The 19,112-nt window shown below is 38.0% G+C and overlaps 1 protein-coding gene across 1 annotated transcript; it reads left to right on the top strand.

Moving 5' to 3' along the window:
• Window positions 1-509: 509 nt before the first annotated feature.
• Window positions 510-16,333, top strand: KIF11 (kinesin family member 11; the record flags this gene model as incomplete). Its single annotated transcript, XM_079536502.1, has 22 exons — window positions 510-896; window positions 3,589-3,721; window positions 3,864-3,961; window positions 4,044-4,122; window positions 4,483-4,668; window positions 4,776-4,900; window positions 6,437-6,527; window positions 6,803-7,045; window positions 7,162-7,257; window positions 7,939-8,027; window positions 8,492-8,579; window positions 9,379-9,567; window positions 10,684-10,891; window positions 11,089-11,261; window positions 11,552-11,674; window positions 12,829-12,987; window positions 13,317-13,456; window positions 13,552-13,831; window positions 14,728-14,950; window positions 15,203-15,357; window positions 15,678-15,794; window positions 16,208-16,333. Exons 1-22 carry the CDS (start codon window positions 619-621, stop codon window positions 16,331-16,333), a joined length of 3,399 nt encoding a protein of 1,132 aa, XP_079392628.1. The 5' UTR covers window positions 510-618.
• Window positions 16,334-19,112: the final 2,779 nt, after the last annotated feature.

Below are 19,112 nucleotides of genomic sequence, written 5' to 3'. Positions count from 1 at the left end.
GTAAATGGTGAAGGAGCACCACGTGCTGCTGCTTCGTGGCACTGTCACAAAAAGGACCACAAGCCTTGCAGGCTGGGATTCATTCTATTGGCTGTAAGAGCTCATGGAGGAGGTATAAGTTTCAAAGCATCCATTTAAAAAAAATAAGGGGTGGGGAAGGAACCTGTGGAATTATAGGTGATAATCCTAGTTTGGGTAACTGGAAAGGCCCTAAAACAGCAACTAAAAGCACCGTAGTAGATGACGCTATGCACACGTGTAAGGATCCCATATGGACTCTTGAGAGCAAACCGTCCCGGAACGATTATATCTCCGGTGGCAGCCGCTCCTCCCCTGTGCCGCAGGACCTGCCCGCAGTCAAGGCCATACTCGGCGAAACGCTCCGCGCTGCCCTGCAGCGGGGCAGAGCGGTGCGCTCTCAGGCCCGCTCTCTGGCGCCCCCTCCCGGCTCGGTTTCGGGGCGGGGCGGGGCCTCGGGGGGGATGCGCGAGCCGCCATTTTCCTGTCACGTGGTGCCCCGCCGGCACTACAGTTCCCGGCACGCACTGCGCTCACGGCAGGATCGGCCGCTTCCGCCGTGCCTTTCGCGTCGTCACCCGAAATTTGAAAGTAGGTCCCATGGTGCCCCGCGGGCGCCCGCTGATTGGTCGGGCGGCAGCGCCGCGCGGTTCGAAGGTGGCGGCGGCGGCGGCAGGCGCTCGCAGGCGTTGGGCTGGTTCCGAGTCTCGGCTTCAGCTTGAGCCGCGCCCGTGCAGCGCGGCCGGTGCCTCTACCGTCGTCCTCGGCTCCCTCGCAGCCGAGTGCGCCATGGCCTCCCTCAGCTTCCAGAGCGGCGGCGGCTCGAAGAAGGAGAAGGAGGAGAAGGGCAAGAACATCCAGGTGGTGGTGCGCTGCAGGTAGGCGCTGCGAGCCCCGGGCTCGAGGAGGGGGAGCTGCGCGGGGTGTGCTGCTGCCGGGGGGCGCTCCGGGCTGCGGGGCGCGGGCGGGTCGGCGCTGCTCCGGGGTGAGCTGCGGGTCCGTGCGGGATGGGTCGGCGTCTGCTGAGCGGTGACTATTCGGTGCGAGGCTGTGTAGGACGGGTAAGGGGAGCTGAACGAGAGGTAGCGTAGGTAATGATACCGTGTTCTAAATTGCCTTCGCGAGGTTTCTTTGTGCCAGTACGGACGCCGGCTTACCAAGTTGTTACTGGTGGGAGGTTGTACTTTAACAAACCCACGCTGAAAATAACCATTAAAAGCAGCGTTCGCTTTTATTCTTTCAATGTTAGTAAGAAGGTGCTGGAATGGGCGTTAGGAGGCTGGGTGTAAGTGTTGGTGAAAGGCGAGAATGTTGCAAAAGACGATTTTGGAGCAGTTGTATTTGAAACACTGTTGAGCAATTGGCTTCTTTTCCATCTGTCCAGTACTGCATCGTTCTGCTGCAGCCTGACTGTGTATTGGTGTCCATTCGATTAAGATTGTGTTCTGCGATACAGCAGCATCGGGATTGTATGTGGAGCAGTGTTTTGCTTTTGTTGTGACTGATACTTTGGAGCAGCAAAAGCTCCTTCCCGTTCCCTTCTGTAGCATTTGAGTTCTCATTTTGTAGATCAATGGATGCAATTGTTTCAGTGGCCTCTAATTTGCTTCTGAAGCCTGATGATTCGAAAACCTCAAGCCACACATTCACCGTGTTTCAATAAAATATGAGTTTGGAGCTTCTGAATGTGTACGCTACTGTGTGTTTAAAGGTCCCTTGAAACTTAAAGTTTTCTATTATTCTGTTATACATTAATGTCCTTTTGATAACTTAAGGGAATGAACGCGTCACCAAATGCTATTGCTGCGTGCCAAGTTGCTGCTTGCCTAGTGGCACTTGCTCTAGTTTAACTGAATTGCCCCTTTATCATGAGGTGACTATAAGGCCATTTCTTTGATTCTCTGGTCTGCGTTCATCTGGTTCTCTGTTATGTTGCTGCAAAGAAGACTACAGTTACTGTTCAGCTTCTTGCTATTTTAGAAGTAGCAAAGCCAAAGCCTTAACTTGCTGCTGTGAACAAATGGTTGTAATTGGCTGTCACCACAGCAACCTGACTCCATTCACTGTCTTGTGCTGAAGCATTGAGTGGCCTATCTAGAATCTAACACTTCAGTCTCAGTGCTACCATGAGGAGGAAATGTCAGCCACAACAGTGATGAGTTCCTGAATGGGTAACAGATATCCAGCTCAGTAACACTGCTCATCAACAGGATGAAATATAAGAACACATTTTGTGATTTAGCATGTGTTTTTTTTATTATTATTATTATTATTTTATTTATGAGGGATTATTGTTGCTGCCCCTATAAGGAAATTTTTATGTGCCACATTTGGATTAACCTAGTGATAAAAGAAAATATTGGTTGTGTTTTTTTTGTTTTTTTTTTTAATCTCTGTTAAACTTTACTTAAAAGTGTAATAAAAAGGTGCATGGGCTTCTTGTTCACCATACCCAAAGGCATTATTTTCTGTCTTATAAAATTCTATTCAGAATTCACAGATTCTATTCAAGTGTGTCAGCATTATAAAGATGCCAGCATTGCTGTCTACTGTTCTGCTAGCTGTGGGCTGTATTAGCATATCTGGTGCTTAGGGAGTTGTCATTCACAAGACACGTGTGGGCTGCACTGTTTGTCTAAGCGGAAAAATAGGGAACTTTTGAAGTGCATTGATTTGGTTCACTATTATCTTAACTATTGTACATACAGTTTTCCTTTTCTCGAGGTGCTTATTCATACAACTCTTTGCAGCATTTAATTGCTCCCCTCACTCATTGGTTAGATAACTCTAGCAAGAAAGACATTTTTAAATGCAAGTTAAATATGCGTGCAGCCAAGCAGTCATAAATGTATTTATGGACACTATTATTTAAAAACAGCAACAAACAGCTAACCATGTAAATGCATGAAAAGCTACAGATGCTTGGTTTGTCGTGGCAAATGGAAGGAGAACAATGTCTGGAAAGCAAGTTGTGTCAGTTTTCCTTAAACAAATATAAAGCTTTTAACTTAAATCAGTTAATGTTCCTTTTGCTCAGTTATCATTTTGTGGATTCTTAAATCATAGAATCATAGAGTGGCCTGGGTTGAAAAGGACCACAGTGATCATCCAGTTCCAACCCCCTGCTATGTGCAAGGGTTGCCAACGCCAGACCAGGCTGCCCAGAGCCACGTCCAGCCTGGCCTTGAATGCATCCAGGGGTGGGGCATCCACAACCTCTCTGGGACAACCTGTTCAAATGCATTGCTACTCTCTACGTGAAACACTTCCTCCTAGTATCTAACCTAAACCTCCCCTATCTCAGTTTAGAACTGTTCCCCCTTGTCCTATCACTATCCACCCTTGTGAACAGTCACACCCCCTCCTGTTTATATGCTCCCTTCAAATATTGGAAGGCCACAATGAGGCCTCCCCAGAGCCTTCTCTTTTCCAAGCTAAACAATCCCAGTTCCTTCAACCTTTTTTCATGGAAGAAGTGCTCCAGCCCTCTGATCATCTTAGTGGCCTTCCTCTGGACCATTTCATGTTGCTGTTAGTAATTGTATTAATTTGATACTCTTCTGCTTTTAGGCCTTTTAATGCCTCGGAACGTAAAGCAAACTCCTATGCTGTTGTAGACTGTGATCAAGCACGGAAAGAAGTCAGCATCCGCACTGGAGGAGTCACAGACAAGATGTTAAAAAAGACTTACACATTTGATATGGTAACTGCTTGTCAAGCTGGACACTTGTAGCTGTAACCCAGCAAATTTCTCTTAACAGAGTCTGATGTCTACACTGTGCAGTATGCACAGTGCAATATGTTACTGTACTGGTAAATAGGACAAGTTGTCTTTGCTCTGACAGGTTTTTGGAGCTCAGGCAAAGCAGATTGACGTATACCGGAGTGTTGTGTGTCCTATTTTGGATGAAGTTATTATGGGCTATAACTGTACAGTGTTTGCGTAAGTATCCCAGTATTATTATTAGAAAATCTCACTTCGATTTTTGTTTCTTGTTTACATCTTAATTTTTCATTCTTAACAGCTATGGCCAAACTGGTACTGGTAAGACTTTCACAATGGAAGGGGAACGGTCTCCCAACGAGGAGTACACTTGGGAAGAGGTACGTTTTTACTCATGAGGTTTCTCTTGTAGCTGTGCTGTGTAATACAAAAGTAGATATTGCAGAAAGCTAAAGACAGCCTAAAGTTGATTTCTTTCAAACGCTGAAGCCGACTTTTGGTAAACATTAGTAAATTAACGAGTGTTCTCATTACTTGTGAAAACCAGAACTTTACATCATTAATGCATACATACAAATCTTAGCAATAATTGCACAGGAAATAGTCTTTGTTCACTGTATTTTTTGTCTGTATCCATTAGACCAACAGACTGTAGCTAAAATTTGCTACTACTTCACTCCTTCCCCAACTCTCTTTTTGTACATCTATGTATGTACTTGTTTTTTCATTTTAATTTGTAGGATCCATTAGCAGGTATAATACCTCGTACACTGCATCAAATATTTGAAAAACTCACAGAGAATGGCACTGAATTTTCAGTGAAAGTCTCTCTTTTGGAAATATATAATGAGGAGCTTTTTGATCTTCTGAATCCTGCTCCTGATGTTGGAGAAAGACTGCAGATGTTTGATGACCCCCGAAACAAGGTGAGTGCAGTCTTCCAAAATCTGTTATATGAAGACTTCTGGAACAGTTTGAAGAGGTTGAATGAGCATGGGTTTTTTTGTTTGTTTGTTTTGTTGTTTTTTGACAGAGAGGTGTAATTATTAAAGGCTTAGAGGAGGTAACTGTACACAACAAAAATGAAGTCTATCAGATCCTGGAAAGGGGTGCAGCAAAGAGAACAACTGCAGCTACTTACATGAATGCATATTCCAGGTACAAATCTTGTGTGTTTCAGAGACTTATTTTGTTAATGTTCTATTAAACTGGATTTTACCAAAGAAGGAAAAATTGTTGAAGCCAGAGTAAGCCCTGCCTGATCTTGAGATTAGATATTATAGTTTGTTGCCACATATAGATTAGGAAACCATAGCAAGAAACTTTTTCTTGCGTTCTGTGGGTTGACATATTCTAGTACACGTATGAAGATGCGTTGTAAATTATGGAAGCCTCTCTTAAAAAGCTGTTGCTGTCAGAAGACGTGATTACAAAAACTGTTGTTTCAAGATTGCATACCGTTTTAAATATACAGTTAAAATGGTAGTCCTGAATTTCCACCTATCCAGGTGCAATGTGAGAGGTAGAATATTCTTAGTCTGGCATGCAGAATACTGGAATTTATTAATAACTCTAAATCAAGCAATTAGCTTTCTCAAAACTTTATATTTCTATGGAAACACAAATCTGATGGATATCATTGAAGCATGCTGTATGTTTAAGTGTGGAATAAATAATCTTTACAGTAAATATTGATGATGTTTAGCAGATACACCCGTGTGAGAGAGATGGATTGTCTTTGTTCTAGCTATTATGGGGTGTTATTGGTTCATTGTTGTCTTTTTTTTCTGGTTCTGTTCACTGGAAAAAATCTAGGCATAAGTGTCCCTTCCTCTCCTCACCAGCAATAGGAAATGATATAATTAAGATTCTGAAACTGAACTTACAAAACAGTGTTCAGATCTGTTTTTTATAGAATAATGCTAGCTTATGAAAATGTACAAGATGTATTGTGGAAGTCAGAAATAAGAATAAGGGATTTTTGTATGGCAATGCAGTCGTATGATTGCAGCTCATAGTCAGAATCTAGGAGACGTGTTAGTCAAAAATCTCAGTATTTATTACTGACTTCTCATTCTTGAACTGCAGATTTCATGTCTGTCATTGTGAGCAAGTAGGTTTCAAACTGCCATAACTTCTATGGTTTACTGTATGTCCCAGCTTCCTATTGTGAAAGCTTGTTAAATAATCTCAAGCTAATGTATTTTTTTTTAAACTTAATTAACGTTTTGAATGAAAACTAAATTGAATTTCTACATCTTTAATATTGGATTCAGATTCTTGCTGATTTTCTTTAGTCTGTATGAAGTACTAAATTTCCTAATGTCATGTTCTGTAAAATTGTTCCTATTGTATTGGCTACAAAACTGCAAGCCAGTTCTCTTGAAGTGTCTATGAGTAGAGAACATAGAAGTATCAACATCAGATATTTCTGTTGGCTTCACTTGATAGATGCATCAATGAAGCAACTGGTTGGAGTTTGATTGGTATCTAGCCTGTTAGATTATGATTTCCTTACATGTACACAGACAAAAATAGACAATTTTTATTGTATTGGAAATGTGTAAAGTTGCAATTAATGGGGGTGCATTTATTTTCTATAAAGAGCACTGATAACTAACCTGGAGTAATGTCTCATAGAAAGCAGATAATTGGGCTTAAAGAATGTTTGTCTGAAATTGAGTTCTTTTATAGCCGTTCCCACTCCGTATTTTCAATTACCATCCATATGAAAGAAACCACAGTAGATGGAGAAGAACTTGTTAAAATTGGGAAGCTAAACTTGGTAAGTATTTGAATTAAATTTCATTGATGGCAATACTAAAGTAAGGAACTAAACAATGTAACCTCATTCTCTTGAGAATTAAACACTTATAAGGGTAAAGAAATTGTCATTTTTTCTGAGCAATGTGAACTGTTTGTCATTCTTAGAAATGTCTGTCTCGTTCATCACTCCTACAATCTCCTGAACAAATACATGTGTTAGCTCATGCATGCTGTGACAGAGCAAGCATTCCTTGTGCTGATTTGAAGTAGAAGCACGTGTCTTTCCTCTTTCAGGTTGATCTTGCAGGAAGTGAGAACATTGGTCGATCTGGGGCAGTTGACAAAAGAGCTCGTGAAGCTGGAAATATCAATCAGTCTCTCCTGACTCTGGGAAGAGTTATTTCTGCTTTAGTAGAAAGAGCCCCACATGTTCCATACAGGGAATCTAAACTCACAAGAATCCTTCAAGATTCTCTTGGAGGACGAACAAAAACATCAATAATTGCCACAGTTTCTCCTGCATCTATAAATCTTGAGGTAAATTTTAATCTGAATACCTATTCCTAAATGTTTGTGGGTTGTTTGTTTGGGTTTTTTTTTTCCAAAAATATTTTCTCCTCAGCTTAACCTAATGTTGTATCTGTTTACCACAGGAAACACTGAGTACGCTAGAATATGCCCACAGGGCAAAGAACATATTGAACAAGCCTGAAGTTAACCAGAAGCTGACCAAAAAAGCTCTTATTAAGGTAAGCTAGATGTATTTATTTGATTACTGTAAAGACAGAATACATTTGACTATTCTAATTCCTGCACAGGAGAAAGTATATTATGAAACTATGGGGAAATTGGCTACCAGAAGCACATTTCTGAGGTGATTTTAATCACTGAGGGGATGCTTTACTAAGCTGCTCTGCTGGTACGCTATTAAACACTGCAAATACTGAAGCTATTGTTAAAGCTAAAACTGGAGTCGGTGTGATTGCTATTATCTATGACTGTGTACCTGTTCACCAGGTAGTGAAGACCTACTAAGTATCAGTAGATTACTATTTTGCTGGATTTCTCCATTAGCAGCTTAATTCCCTCAAAAATGCTTAAATTTAAGCAACGAACTATAAACTATGAATGAAAAGGCCCTATGAAGAACATGAATGCTATTAAAGAAGCTGCAATTCCCAATATAAACTGTTAAATGGAATAAACAATAATTTGAATAGGAAGCTTCAATGCTCTACATATGTGCAATGTTATGAATCTGTGCTACACTGAACTTATTTGGACACAGAAGTGAAACACTAGATTCTGGAACATCCTTCTGTGCTTGTGGAAAATTTCCATATAATTCCAGATGTCTCACATCTGTTGAGGAGAACTTTGAAAATGAAGTATAACTATTCATGTTGAAATGTGGTTATTTCTTGATGCAGGAATATACTGAAGAGATTGAGCGTCTGAAACGAGACCTTGCTGCTACACGTGAGAAAAATGGCGTCTATATTTCCCTTGAAAATTTTGAGTACGTCTTCAGGATTGCTATAAGATATCTAACAGCATATACTGGTTCCTATCCTTAAACAGAAATGTTTCCAGATCTATTTTCATAAGGCTAAGTTAGGAAGATTTAACTGACCAGTTACTTTCTTCTTTAGAAATTAGTTATTACACAAATAGAAGCCTATGAAATATGCTTGCACTGAGAACTTCATTTGTGGAATTTGCCACAAGCAAAATGAGCATTCATCTTTTTTTAATATCTTATTTGCTCTATCAGCTTTATATATATTTCTATTTTAAATTTTCTGTATGAACGAGTCTTCTCTCAAAGCAAAATAAGCTGTCTTTAATCCTATCTGTGTTAATTGAAAATTCAAATTCTGAAGTCAATACTTCTTGAAATGACTAAACATGCAGCATGAGACCAATAGCTGATCTAGAAATCAACTTTATTACTGTTGTTGTTCTTATTAATCTTTGCTTTAGGGCCCTTAATGGAAAGCTGACGGTTCAGGAAGAACAAATTGCAGAGTACATTGACAAAATCACTGTCATGGAGGAAGAGATGAAAAGAGTAAGTGCCATTTCTCATGCAGCTTAAATCCCCCCAAATAAAGAGAAGATGTCTTGAGGGAAGAGAGTTGTTTGAACAGTGACAAAAATTTGGGTCTTAAATGTCCTTAGTAATTAGTTGATAGAATTTTCTAATACTAGAAGTTGAGAATTTCAGATACTATATACGAAATTGCAGAATGCAATATTGATTTTTTTTTTATTTTTTTTTTTTTTTAATTAACTCTTTCAATGTTTAAAACTTAACCTTGAATTTTATTTGACTTTCCAGCAAAAATCTTGTAAAACAGCATAATCTCAGTTGGAGTTGTGTGCTTAGAAGCAAATAATGAAGGGGGGAAGTGGTGATGACTCCCACTAACAAATTAAGAATATGCAGGAAAAAAAAAATTGGAAAATTTCTCTTAAACAAATGGAGTATGTAGCTAGTATGCATAAACAGGCTTACCTTTAATCAGTTTTACTGATTATTCCTCATTCTATCAGCTTAAATTTGTTTAGTGGGGATTCCTTCATTGTGATATAATGAATGCTTGATCTTGTGACTTGAATAAGGAAGTGAAGGATTTTCACAATAAAAACTGTATTGGTTTGTGATGTTTTCAGTAAATAAAGGCTCTTCTAGCCTCTAGTCAGGCTTAAGATTTCTGAGCCTTACAGCTGAAACTGCTGAAACTTTCTTGCTTATCTAGATGACAAACTGTTTTCTAGTATTGTGACATAACTAGGGATATATGGTGAATTGCAGTTGAGCTTGCAAAGAGCAATGTTACTGTACTGATGCTTGTCTTACACTGTAGGTGACTGAACTGTTCACAGTTAATAAAAACGAACTTGAGCAGTGTAAAACAGATCTAGAAATCAAGGAGAAGGAACTGGAAGAAACACAGAAAGATCTGCAAGAAACCAAAGTTCATCTGGCTGAAGAGGAATATGTGGTTTCCGTTTTGGAAAATGCTGAACAAAAACTTCATGGCACAGCTAGCAAGGTTATCACTCTCCTGGCATCTAATTGTAACAATAACTTCCTCTCTTTAAGGGTTCAGCGATCTGTTCAAAGATGTCTTTGTCACTAGAGGATGATGTGAGTGACAAAAATGAATTTAAGGTTTAAAAACTATGATTGACCCTCTGAAAACTGTTATAGTGAGGAGTCACTTAGAGATTGCAAGGCTTCCTCTGTGGAAGTATTAACCAGTGTATCTAACAGCAAACTGTCAGTCTGGAAGCTGGCGTTTCATAAGGTTTTCATAAGGCTTTCAGTGCTTTGCAGTTTCTATTGTTATGAGTTGTTTTGCAGAATAACTAGTTTAGTTTACCTAACTAGACACTTAAGCCTGACCTTAAAACAGAGTAAGTTATGCATAACTAGAGTAGAGAAATTGCAAGAACCAAGGGACATGCAATAATACTCACTGAGTAACTGAAACTATTGCCATGTCTCTATATTTTAGAGGGTATTTAGGTGCTTTTTTTGATGTATTTATGACTGGTCTTAATTTTCAAAACAGACTTGATAGAGACAGAGTCCTGCTATTTAAAGTGCAAAGTGATTAATTCCGTGTCTTTAGTCAATATGAAAAGTTCTTTCTATTCGGGTTCTTGTAAGGTTGGGAGCGGGTGCTCAGTTTTGCATGTTGATATGGAATGTCTGTGTGAGATAAATGGGTAGAGAAATCATTTACACTAACTACAAAGCCAAATTCCAGTATACTTTCAAATTCTAAATTATCACAGAGGTAATACTGGAAATCACTTGCTTTCAGTACAATTAAAAATATATTTACTGTCAAATCTTTCAGAAAACTGTGAAGCTACTGGGAATTTCTTGGTTACTGTTCTATGTTCATTGTATTTTAATTCCTTGAATACTGAGGATGTTCTATTTTAATACTTGAGAGTTGGGGCAAATGTTCTCTAGTAGGTAAATTTTTCTTGTACTGAGACTGTAGATGGCATAGCACAAGATTAAGAACGGTTGTAATTTGATGTTAAAGGAAATATCTGCTTCACGTTCAACTTAAAACTAGAGTTCTTCTGAACATAAATTTATGCTTGGCTTCTGATTTAAATATCTACTGAAATAACCTTAAAAAAAATTTTAGTTGCTTAATACAGTTGAAGAAACCACAAAAGATGTATCTGGTCTCCATGCAAAACTGGACCGTAAGAAGGCTGTTGATCAGCACAATGCTGTTGTCCAAAATACGTTTGCACAACAAATGACTGATTTGTTCAACAAAATACAAGATTCAGTTAATGAGAACAGTGTGAAGCAGCAACAGATGTTGATGTCTTACACGCATTTTATAGGTAAGTGTAATACCTCTACATGAAGGTCATCCTTATATTTTGCAGTAGTACAATCAAAGATCAACATTTTAAATTGGACCTCTGTTAGTAGAAAGATTAAGCTTTATTTTAAACAATGTAGTAATTACATAATAATGTGTCTCAGATGGTCAGCTAAGAATAGTAAGTTTTGTAACACTTTGCAATTTCTTTTCTAGGTGACATCTTGTCTACCAGTTCTTCGGCAGCTAATATTCTTACATCAGTTGTATCAGCATCCTTTGCCTCTCTTAAGGAATTGGTGTCTACAGAAGTTTCTTGCATGTCTGAAAAAGTATTACAACATGAGAATCTGTCACTTGATCATAAAGCTGAGCTACTGAGATTAATTGTTAGTAAATTTACATACTCTTTTTTTTATTTGAAGTATATGAAATTGTCCTCAATCAGAAGAGGTGCTATAAACAATCTTTTTTTTTTCCCTGATGCTCTGTTTCAACACTTGGCCATGATTACATACCTCTTCCCTCCTCATCCCATCATGAGCTGTAATGTGCTGTACAGCAAAAGCTAACTGCAGAGCACATAGACCTTACTTATCCATATGAATAACTTCTTAGAAAAGTACCAAAGAGACTTCCATAATTTGTTTTACCTTTTTTTTCCTATTGCTCTTTCTAGGAGGAGCATGCGTCAGGATTAGGAAGCGCATTAAATAGCTTGACACCAATGGTAGAATTTGTCCTGGGCCTAAACTGTCAATTTCAGACTAACATGAAAAAATATTCAGCTGTGGCTGATAAGGTAATAAACAGATTTTTTTCTTGTGCTTTTCTTGCATATACCCCCTTTTCTGCAGTGCTAGTGTTTTCATGTCTGGTTTGGCTTTATCTCCTTTATTCTGTCACTTAACGTTGTTTTACTTTATAGCTTTTCCTTTTGGACTTCCATTTTTGTGTGTGTTGTGTCCCCTTGCTACCTATATTGGCACAGCTGCTCACCTAAATGCTGAAGACAAATAATAAAATGTAGATGCTTAAAGCTATGTATAACATATATTTGATAATATTTTTTGTATAGTCTCTACTGTATTATAGAAGTCTGAAACAGCTGACTTAAATGAGTTCTATCACTTCAAATTTCTCCTGCTATTGTACCGAACTTCATTTCCTAGTTATTTTCATTATGGAGAATGTGGAAGTGTACAATAACAATATACATAGACAGTGCTACACTTATAAAAGTTCTTTGCTTGCTTTTTTTTTTTTTTTTTTTTTTTTTTTTTTGCTATGTTATCACAGAATCATAGAATTAACAAGGTTGGAAAAGACTTCCAAGATGATCCAGTCCAACCATCCACCCATCACCAATATTTCTCACTAAACCATGTCTCTCAGTTTAACATCTTAATGTTTCTTGAACACCTTCAGGGATGGTGACTTCACAACCTCCTTGGGCAATTATGTTTTAAGTCTTTGAATTGCAGCTCCACTCTTTCATTCTCGCCATTTTGTTGGGGAGAAAAAAAACCTCAGTTCCAGGTGGAGGACTAAATTTCCCTCTTCTGTCAATTGCATCTCATCTGAAATAAACTCACTTCATTTAAAAGCTGTCTGCTAGTTTTCAAGCTTTAGCAGCAATAAGTACATGTCTTACAAGCTGTTGCTTCTTATTCTGGTCTTAGCCAAGTATGTTGAATCCTATTTTGTGTATTTTGCATGCTGAATTTTGTTTAGGAAAGCCCATATTAAGTGCCATTCTGTTACTTCTGAATGTTCTACATGTTATTTGCTACCATTCACCCACTATACTTGCCTTCGACAGTTTTTGTGAAGTAAAGGTTTCTTCTCCCCTCTCTTGCCCATTATGCTACAGATAAGTATCCAGTTCTTATCTAATAACAAACATTTAACTTAGAATAAACATCTGTTTTTTGTTTTGTTTTTTTTTTTTAAAAGCTGGAAAGTCATAAAAAAGAAATGGATACCTTCTTTGAAGATCTTTCTCTCACTCTGAAAAAATTACAGGAAGAAACAGCTAATGTTCTTGCTCAGCTTCAGAATGATTGTGAAAATTTAAGAGAAGAAGTGGAAATGACAAGACTGGCACATACAAAGGTACCCTTGGAGTGAAGAGAAATCGTAGTGTCACATGTTATTCTTTGAATTCTCTAGCAGTAAACCGTGGTATCTGTTTCAGAAGCAATGGTGGGACAGTGACTTGGTGATCCTAATTCTTTTCAACTTCTGTTGTGTGACTTTAGGTATCTTATGTAGGAAAGTAACAAGAATTACCCTTGCTATAAACACATCTAGTTTATATGCCTTCACGTAAATCTCCAAAGGCAAAGTGTCTGTCATCTATAGAAAAAATGTGACTTAAGCTTTAGAATAACAAAGCTGTACTATGTTATATCTTTCTTGAAAGATACAACTTTTCTTAACAGAGTGCAGCTGAGTTAATGTCCTCACTACAAAGACAGCTTGACCTGTTTGCTCAAGAGACTCAGAAGAACTTAGCTGATGTACTGGCAAAAAATGGAGGCTTGAAGACCACCATCACTGCTGTGCAAGAAAATGTTCACCTGTAAGGAACTGATTGCTTTTGGTATAAATTGATGCAACATGTGTTAAAATCCACCTTTCAAAAATGTCTGAATTGTTATGTGTCTGTTGTTGCAGGAAAACTACCGACCTAGTCAGCAGCACAGCTTCTAATCACAGCAGATTTCTTGCATCTATGGATAATTTTTCTAAGGAGCTCAGGATTATAAATGGTGAAAATAAGAGGATGCTGGAAGATTCCACTGACCACTGTCAGCAGCTTCTCATCAATCTCAGAAATGTGTCTCAGGATGCTGATAAATGTGCTGAACTTACAATTGCTCAGATAGCCAGCTTTACCGATCAGCAGCTATTGTCCCTCAGGGATGAGAAACAACAGCTTATGTGTTTTCAAAAGGTACCTGTAGCTATTGTAGTCTAATGCAATATTTGGAGACAAACTTCTACAGGAGAATTCATAGGGGAAAATTCTTAACTATAATCAGTACAAAATGGAGTCTTGATCACAGCAGACTCATGCTAATAAATGCATTTTGATGAGATAAAAAAGCTTAACTTGAGTAAGAGTTCAAACTAGCAATGCAAATAACTTCAAAAAGTGTCTTGATTAATCCCATGTGGCTAACTTCCACCTGTACTTTAAGCTTTTTACCACTTGTAGCATGTAGCTCTAATTCTAAAGCTTAATTATAGGTAGTGTCCCAGGGAGATTTAGACAGAGATGAAGTATAGTCTGTAATAGAACAGACAAGTCCAATCTGTTTTGCTAACTTTAAGAAAGTTAAACTGCTTAAGGCATTTGTAGTCTTGAGAAAGGCGCTCTTTTAACTATTATACCTACTGAAAACTTCAGGCACTTCCTTACAATAAGAAGGACAAAGTATGTTGTTTTTCCTCTTTGTCCTTTAGAAATACATAGTGCTTCTAGTCCTGGTAGGATTTTATCACTTCCCTTAAAAATCCTAATTTAATGCAATGTTATGAGTAGACACATAACAATTCTGTTCTGAACCAGGTGGCATCATTTTTATTTTGAAGAGTAGCTTTCTGAAATGATCGTACTTTCTAAGAAACTGACTCTTCTTCTGAAGATAGTTCTCAAAATGAGAATGTAAAATTGGCACTGAAACTTCTCAATTTGAGGTCTCTCAATTGTTTCGTTTTAGATCATGTCACTAACCATGCACCCACATCTTAGAAAAGAGGCCATAACCTTGACTTTCCTGTTAACTTGATGTTTTTGTGCTTTGTTTTTTTTGTTTTTTTTTTTTTTCCTGTTGTTGTTTGTTCTAGAAAAACGGAGGAAACTGTGATAAAGCAATAGCTGAAATTGCCGACCAAATTGGTACTCAAAAATGTGCTGAGGAGAAGATACTAACTGGTCTTCTTGATCGAATGAAAGTTGATCAGGGGGTACTTCTGGAACAGAAGCTGGCACTTAATGACAAAGCGCAGCATGGACTGGCTCAGGTTAATGGTTTCCTGAAAGAAGATCTTAAAGTGGATATTCCAACAGGTATTTCAAGTAGGGCAGGAGTCAATCTTGTGGAAAGCAATCTGAGTTGTGGAGTTTGTATTCAGAGGTTGATAGGAACGTAATACAGCTGGCCGTCTTGCACTTTTTTTTTTTTTTTAAGGTGAATGCAAGGATTGACTGAAGAAAGTGTGACTTCTGTATTGAGTTAATGTAAAACTGATGATCTGTAATTAAAGCAGTTGCTTTATGTATTTAATAGTGCCTTTCATTTGTATACCATCTGCATTAAAGGGACAACTCCACAGAGAAGAGACTACTCTTATCCAGTCACATTGGTAAAAACAGAACCCAGGGAACTTCTACTGGAACAACTGAGGCAAAAGCAATTAACGCTTGATGCTATGCTGAACAGTGTGATACAGGAAGTGGAAGGGAATGCAGATGAGGTATGTATATGAGTTACAAACATGTCAACAAAGATTTCATATCTCTAAAGAGTTTTGTGTTCTTTTAATCTCTGTGGAAAGCTGACCAGAAACCCAGCACTGTTGCAGCCTTCCTGTGCGGTACTTGGAGTTGCATGCTGAGCTTTTGAGAAAAACATTGTCTTGAAAAACAAGGGAAGACCTTAATAGTTGTTTAGAGGCTCTCATTTCTGTTTTACAAAAATACATAAATCGTGATCAGATCTATAAGAAATACAGCATTTCCATTCATGTAGGAAATTCAAACATTCAGTGAACTTCTCTGAATGCTTCTGTTTTAGGACCTGCTGGAAGAGGAGGAAGGGATGCAAGAATCCAGTGAAAGCCTTGGTGATGACAAGTACTTAGTGGATATAAACATAAGCTGTCATGCAAATGGAGGCATTCCCTTTTTCCAGGTAACTTTCATAGGTATTCTGAACAGTGAAAGAAAGTTATCGTTCTATAATAGGCTTGTAGTATAAAATCATTTGCTGATAGCCTTGAGTGTAGTCTCATAACTTCTTTTAATGCTGTAGAATATGCTTTGTTAAACTTCAGTTAAAATAAACATTCTAACAACCTAGAAAAATGTCATGATTTGCTAGATGCATGCATGTGGTTTAATAGAAAAGATGAAATTTAATACAGTACATTTTCTTAGAGATCTGATGAAAGTTAGCTTTCTTGATTTTTTTTTTTTTTTTTTTTTTTTTTTTTTTTTTTACTTTAATTTTCTTCCTTGCTTTTGACCTTTCTCTTCCACCAATGTATCGTGGACCTGCATTATCTTAATGTACAAAACTTATCACACATTTTCTTTAAATTCCAGCACAAAAGGAGTCACAAAAAAGATAAAGAGAACAAAGCTGCAGCAATGTTGGAGAAAAACAAAACTGAAGATATGACAGAACAGCTACTTCCTAAATCTAAGCTACCCTTAAGATCAGTGAACTAAAATATACATATATACTGCAGGTTCTTATAAAATACTTCTGGTTATCTACTGAGCCATAAGTTCTCCTGGTTGTTCTGTCTCTGTATATAGTGATATATTGATGCAATATTGGATCAAAACTTGACACAATATGTCCTGCCTTTGTTCTGTTTTTATATATGATGGCTTGCAAATATTAACAGTTTTATTAAAAAAAAAAAAAAAAAAAAAAAAAAATCTGAAGGTTATGGTGCTGTATGTTAAGTGACATTTTTTATCTTGTCAAGTAATAGATTGCTTTCTGCTTCTTAGTAGATTTGTAGTAGCAGGAAGGGATATGGAATAATGCTGTTTTCTTAATTGTAAATATGTGATCTGTTTCTGTACCTGCCTTACTCTGATTCCTGTTACTATGAAGTAGATAGTTGTCTTCAGGATACCTTCAAATAAATCAGTTGATGCACAGAGTATAGATGTGTATGCATATGTGGTTTCAGTCTTAAACTTAACAGCATAGCTAAAGTATTATCTCTGCAAAATAGATTCTCTGAACACCATTCAGATAAATGCTGATAGATAAAGATCAATAATTTTGATTATACCCTTGCACTGTGATTCCCCTAGCTATAGCACCACATGGACTGATTTTCTGTATTTCTGTACCACTTCTTACCTGTTAGTTTCTCTTCGTGGGCAAAGCTAATTGCTTTTCTTCAGCAGCAGATAGCAGGAGACAAAAGCATTCCCTTCCAAATGAGCAAGGCAGCTATATGTCCACAGCTTCATTATTTTTTATTTTTATTGTCTTAGTACTTAGCTTATACACCAGATCTTTCCATTATATGAGGTTTGAAACCCTAAAAGGGGTTTTGAAATCCTGTTTTGTCTGTGGAAATGTCTCCATTGAAGTGGTTGGTATATTGTGAAATTCTGACAACAGAAACATCATGGGCGTAAGAATTTTCCAAGACTTGGCCTCTAGGTTCTTGTACCACATTCTTTAACACTGACAAGATTTTTGCTAGTGTAATCTATCCATTTCCTAACTAAAAGGCACTTCTGCAAGTCTTTCACCCTTAATTTTCTATACAGAGTTCACAAGATCGGTGTGAACAAACAAACTGGAGCAGCCAGTGCCAAGGAAGGATCACATCCATTAAAATGATGCCAGAATCTACGCTTATTTAACCTTTTTGAAACTACCCTTGTCCATAGCTGTTTGATTTGCCCTGCTGCGGACACAGATCGCTTTTCTCATATTGAGAATCTTTAACAGATGTATGAATCTTTGGGACTGCTTGCTTTCTCTTTTCAGAGAGATGTTTTCTTACATTTGCAATAATATTATGGCAGATCACTGTTTCTTTCATTGGGCCTGGTGCCTAGTGGTCACACCAGAAAGATGAATGGGATGAAAAATTCGGATACAGAGCCTGTCTCTGCTTCCTTGCCATTGTCTCTTCTCCCACTAGGTGGCTCTAACGCTGAAGTGTTAGTCTAAACCTCCAGCACCGATTGCTAACCAGGATTTAGGAGCAGGCAATTTGCCGAGGCTTTATTCGGACATCTGTTACAAGAATGGGTTTGAAAAACTTATAATTTTATGCTTCTGCTAGAACAATCCTATATTCAAACCGGGGTGAGGGCTTGTTTATTGAAGGAGCTGCGCTTAAGAGAGATATTCAGACCTGTGGCTTGAGCTTTGGTGCAGGATCAATAGATGCTTGTAGTAATTAAACGCTCTCTGAGATCTCTGTTGCGTGGGCATTCCCTAAAGTAGAAAGCAAAACCTACTTATTTAGCTGTAAGAAACACCTCTTCCTTAACTTTGCTTACGCAGGGCTAACTGGATGCACAGGTTTAACCCAAAGAGAGGAAATTGGTGTGATGTAGGGTAGTTTACAGAATGGTATCAATTTTGCTTGTTAGAAAGTATCGTTCATAAGAAGTGTGGAAGCTGTTTCCACAGAACAAGTAGCAAGGTCATACCCTGGCTGAGTTGTGCTGAGGTGGAGGTGGAGTTGTGGTGTGACTGGGATTGTACAGCCATGTTCTAATTAACCAGGCGATTTTTCCGTCTGATTCCAGATTAGCAGCCAGGTGGGGCAACTCTCAAATTAACATCAAAAAAAAAAGAAAAGAAAAAAACAACTAGCAAATATGTACGATAAATGGTAAAATGAACAGGGGAAAAAGAAGAGCTTAAGCACATGTAATATGGTAGAATGTGGAGAGACTGGTAAGACAACAGGAAACAATAATCAGAGCCACCAGCTTTCTTTTCAGTTAAAAGGGAGCAATGAAGAGACAGTGGAAGAAAGGAAGTTTTCTGCTTCCGAGTTGACAGCTGTTGTATCAGAAGCCGTTGTGTGGGACTAGAGAGGAGTGAGAAGCTACCTTTCTTTGTTCTGTTAGACATCAGTTGCCCTATAACCATATGTTAAATGAGTGGAGGAAACAAGAGAGCCTAGAACTCTTCAGGTGATAAAAGAAAATTTAAATGTAGAAGGAGATAAAAAAATATAAAAAGGCTAAAATCCTTTTTCCATCATAAAGCATCTGAAGGGGAAAAAATGAGCTCTAATCTTTTAGAACATTAAAAATGGGGGAAAAATACATAGTTGCTAAATATATACTTCTTAAATGACTGTTTATATCCTTTTGACTCCTATTTTTTCTTTCCTTGTTAGAAACTACTTTTTATGGTAGAGGACTATGCTCTATAAGCTACCCGCCCACACACATAGTAGCTTTATGAACTTAAATAACAATAAATCATTCCAGGTTTTGTGTTAGTAGG

This window comes from Tetrao urogallus (assembly GCF_951394365.1).
Source record: "Tetrao urogallus genome assembly, chromosome: 5".
In the NCBI taxonomy this organism is placed as follows: domain Eukaryota; kingdom Metazoa; phylum Chordata; class Aves; order Galliformes; family Phasianidae; genus Tetrao; species Tetrao urogallus.
Note: the sequence above shows the minus strand (reverse complement) of the source record. Positions and strands in the feature narration are given on the sequence as shown.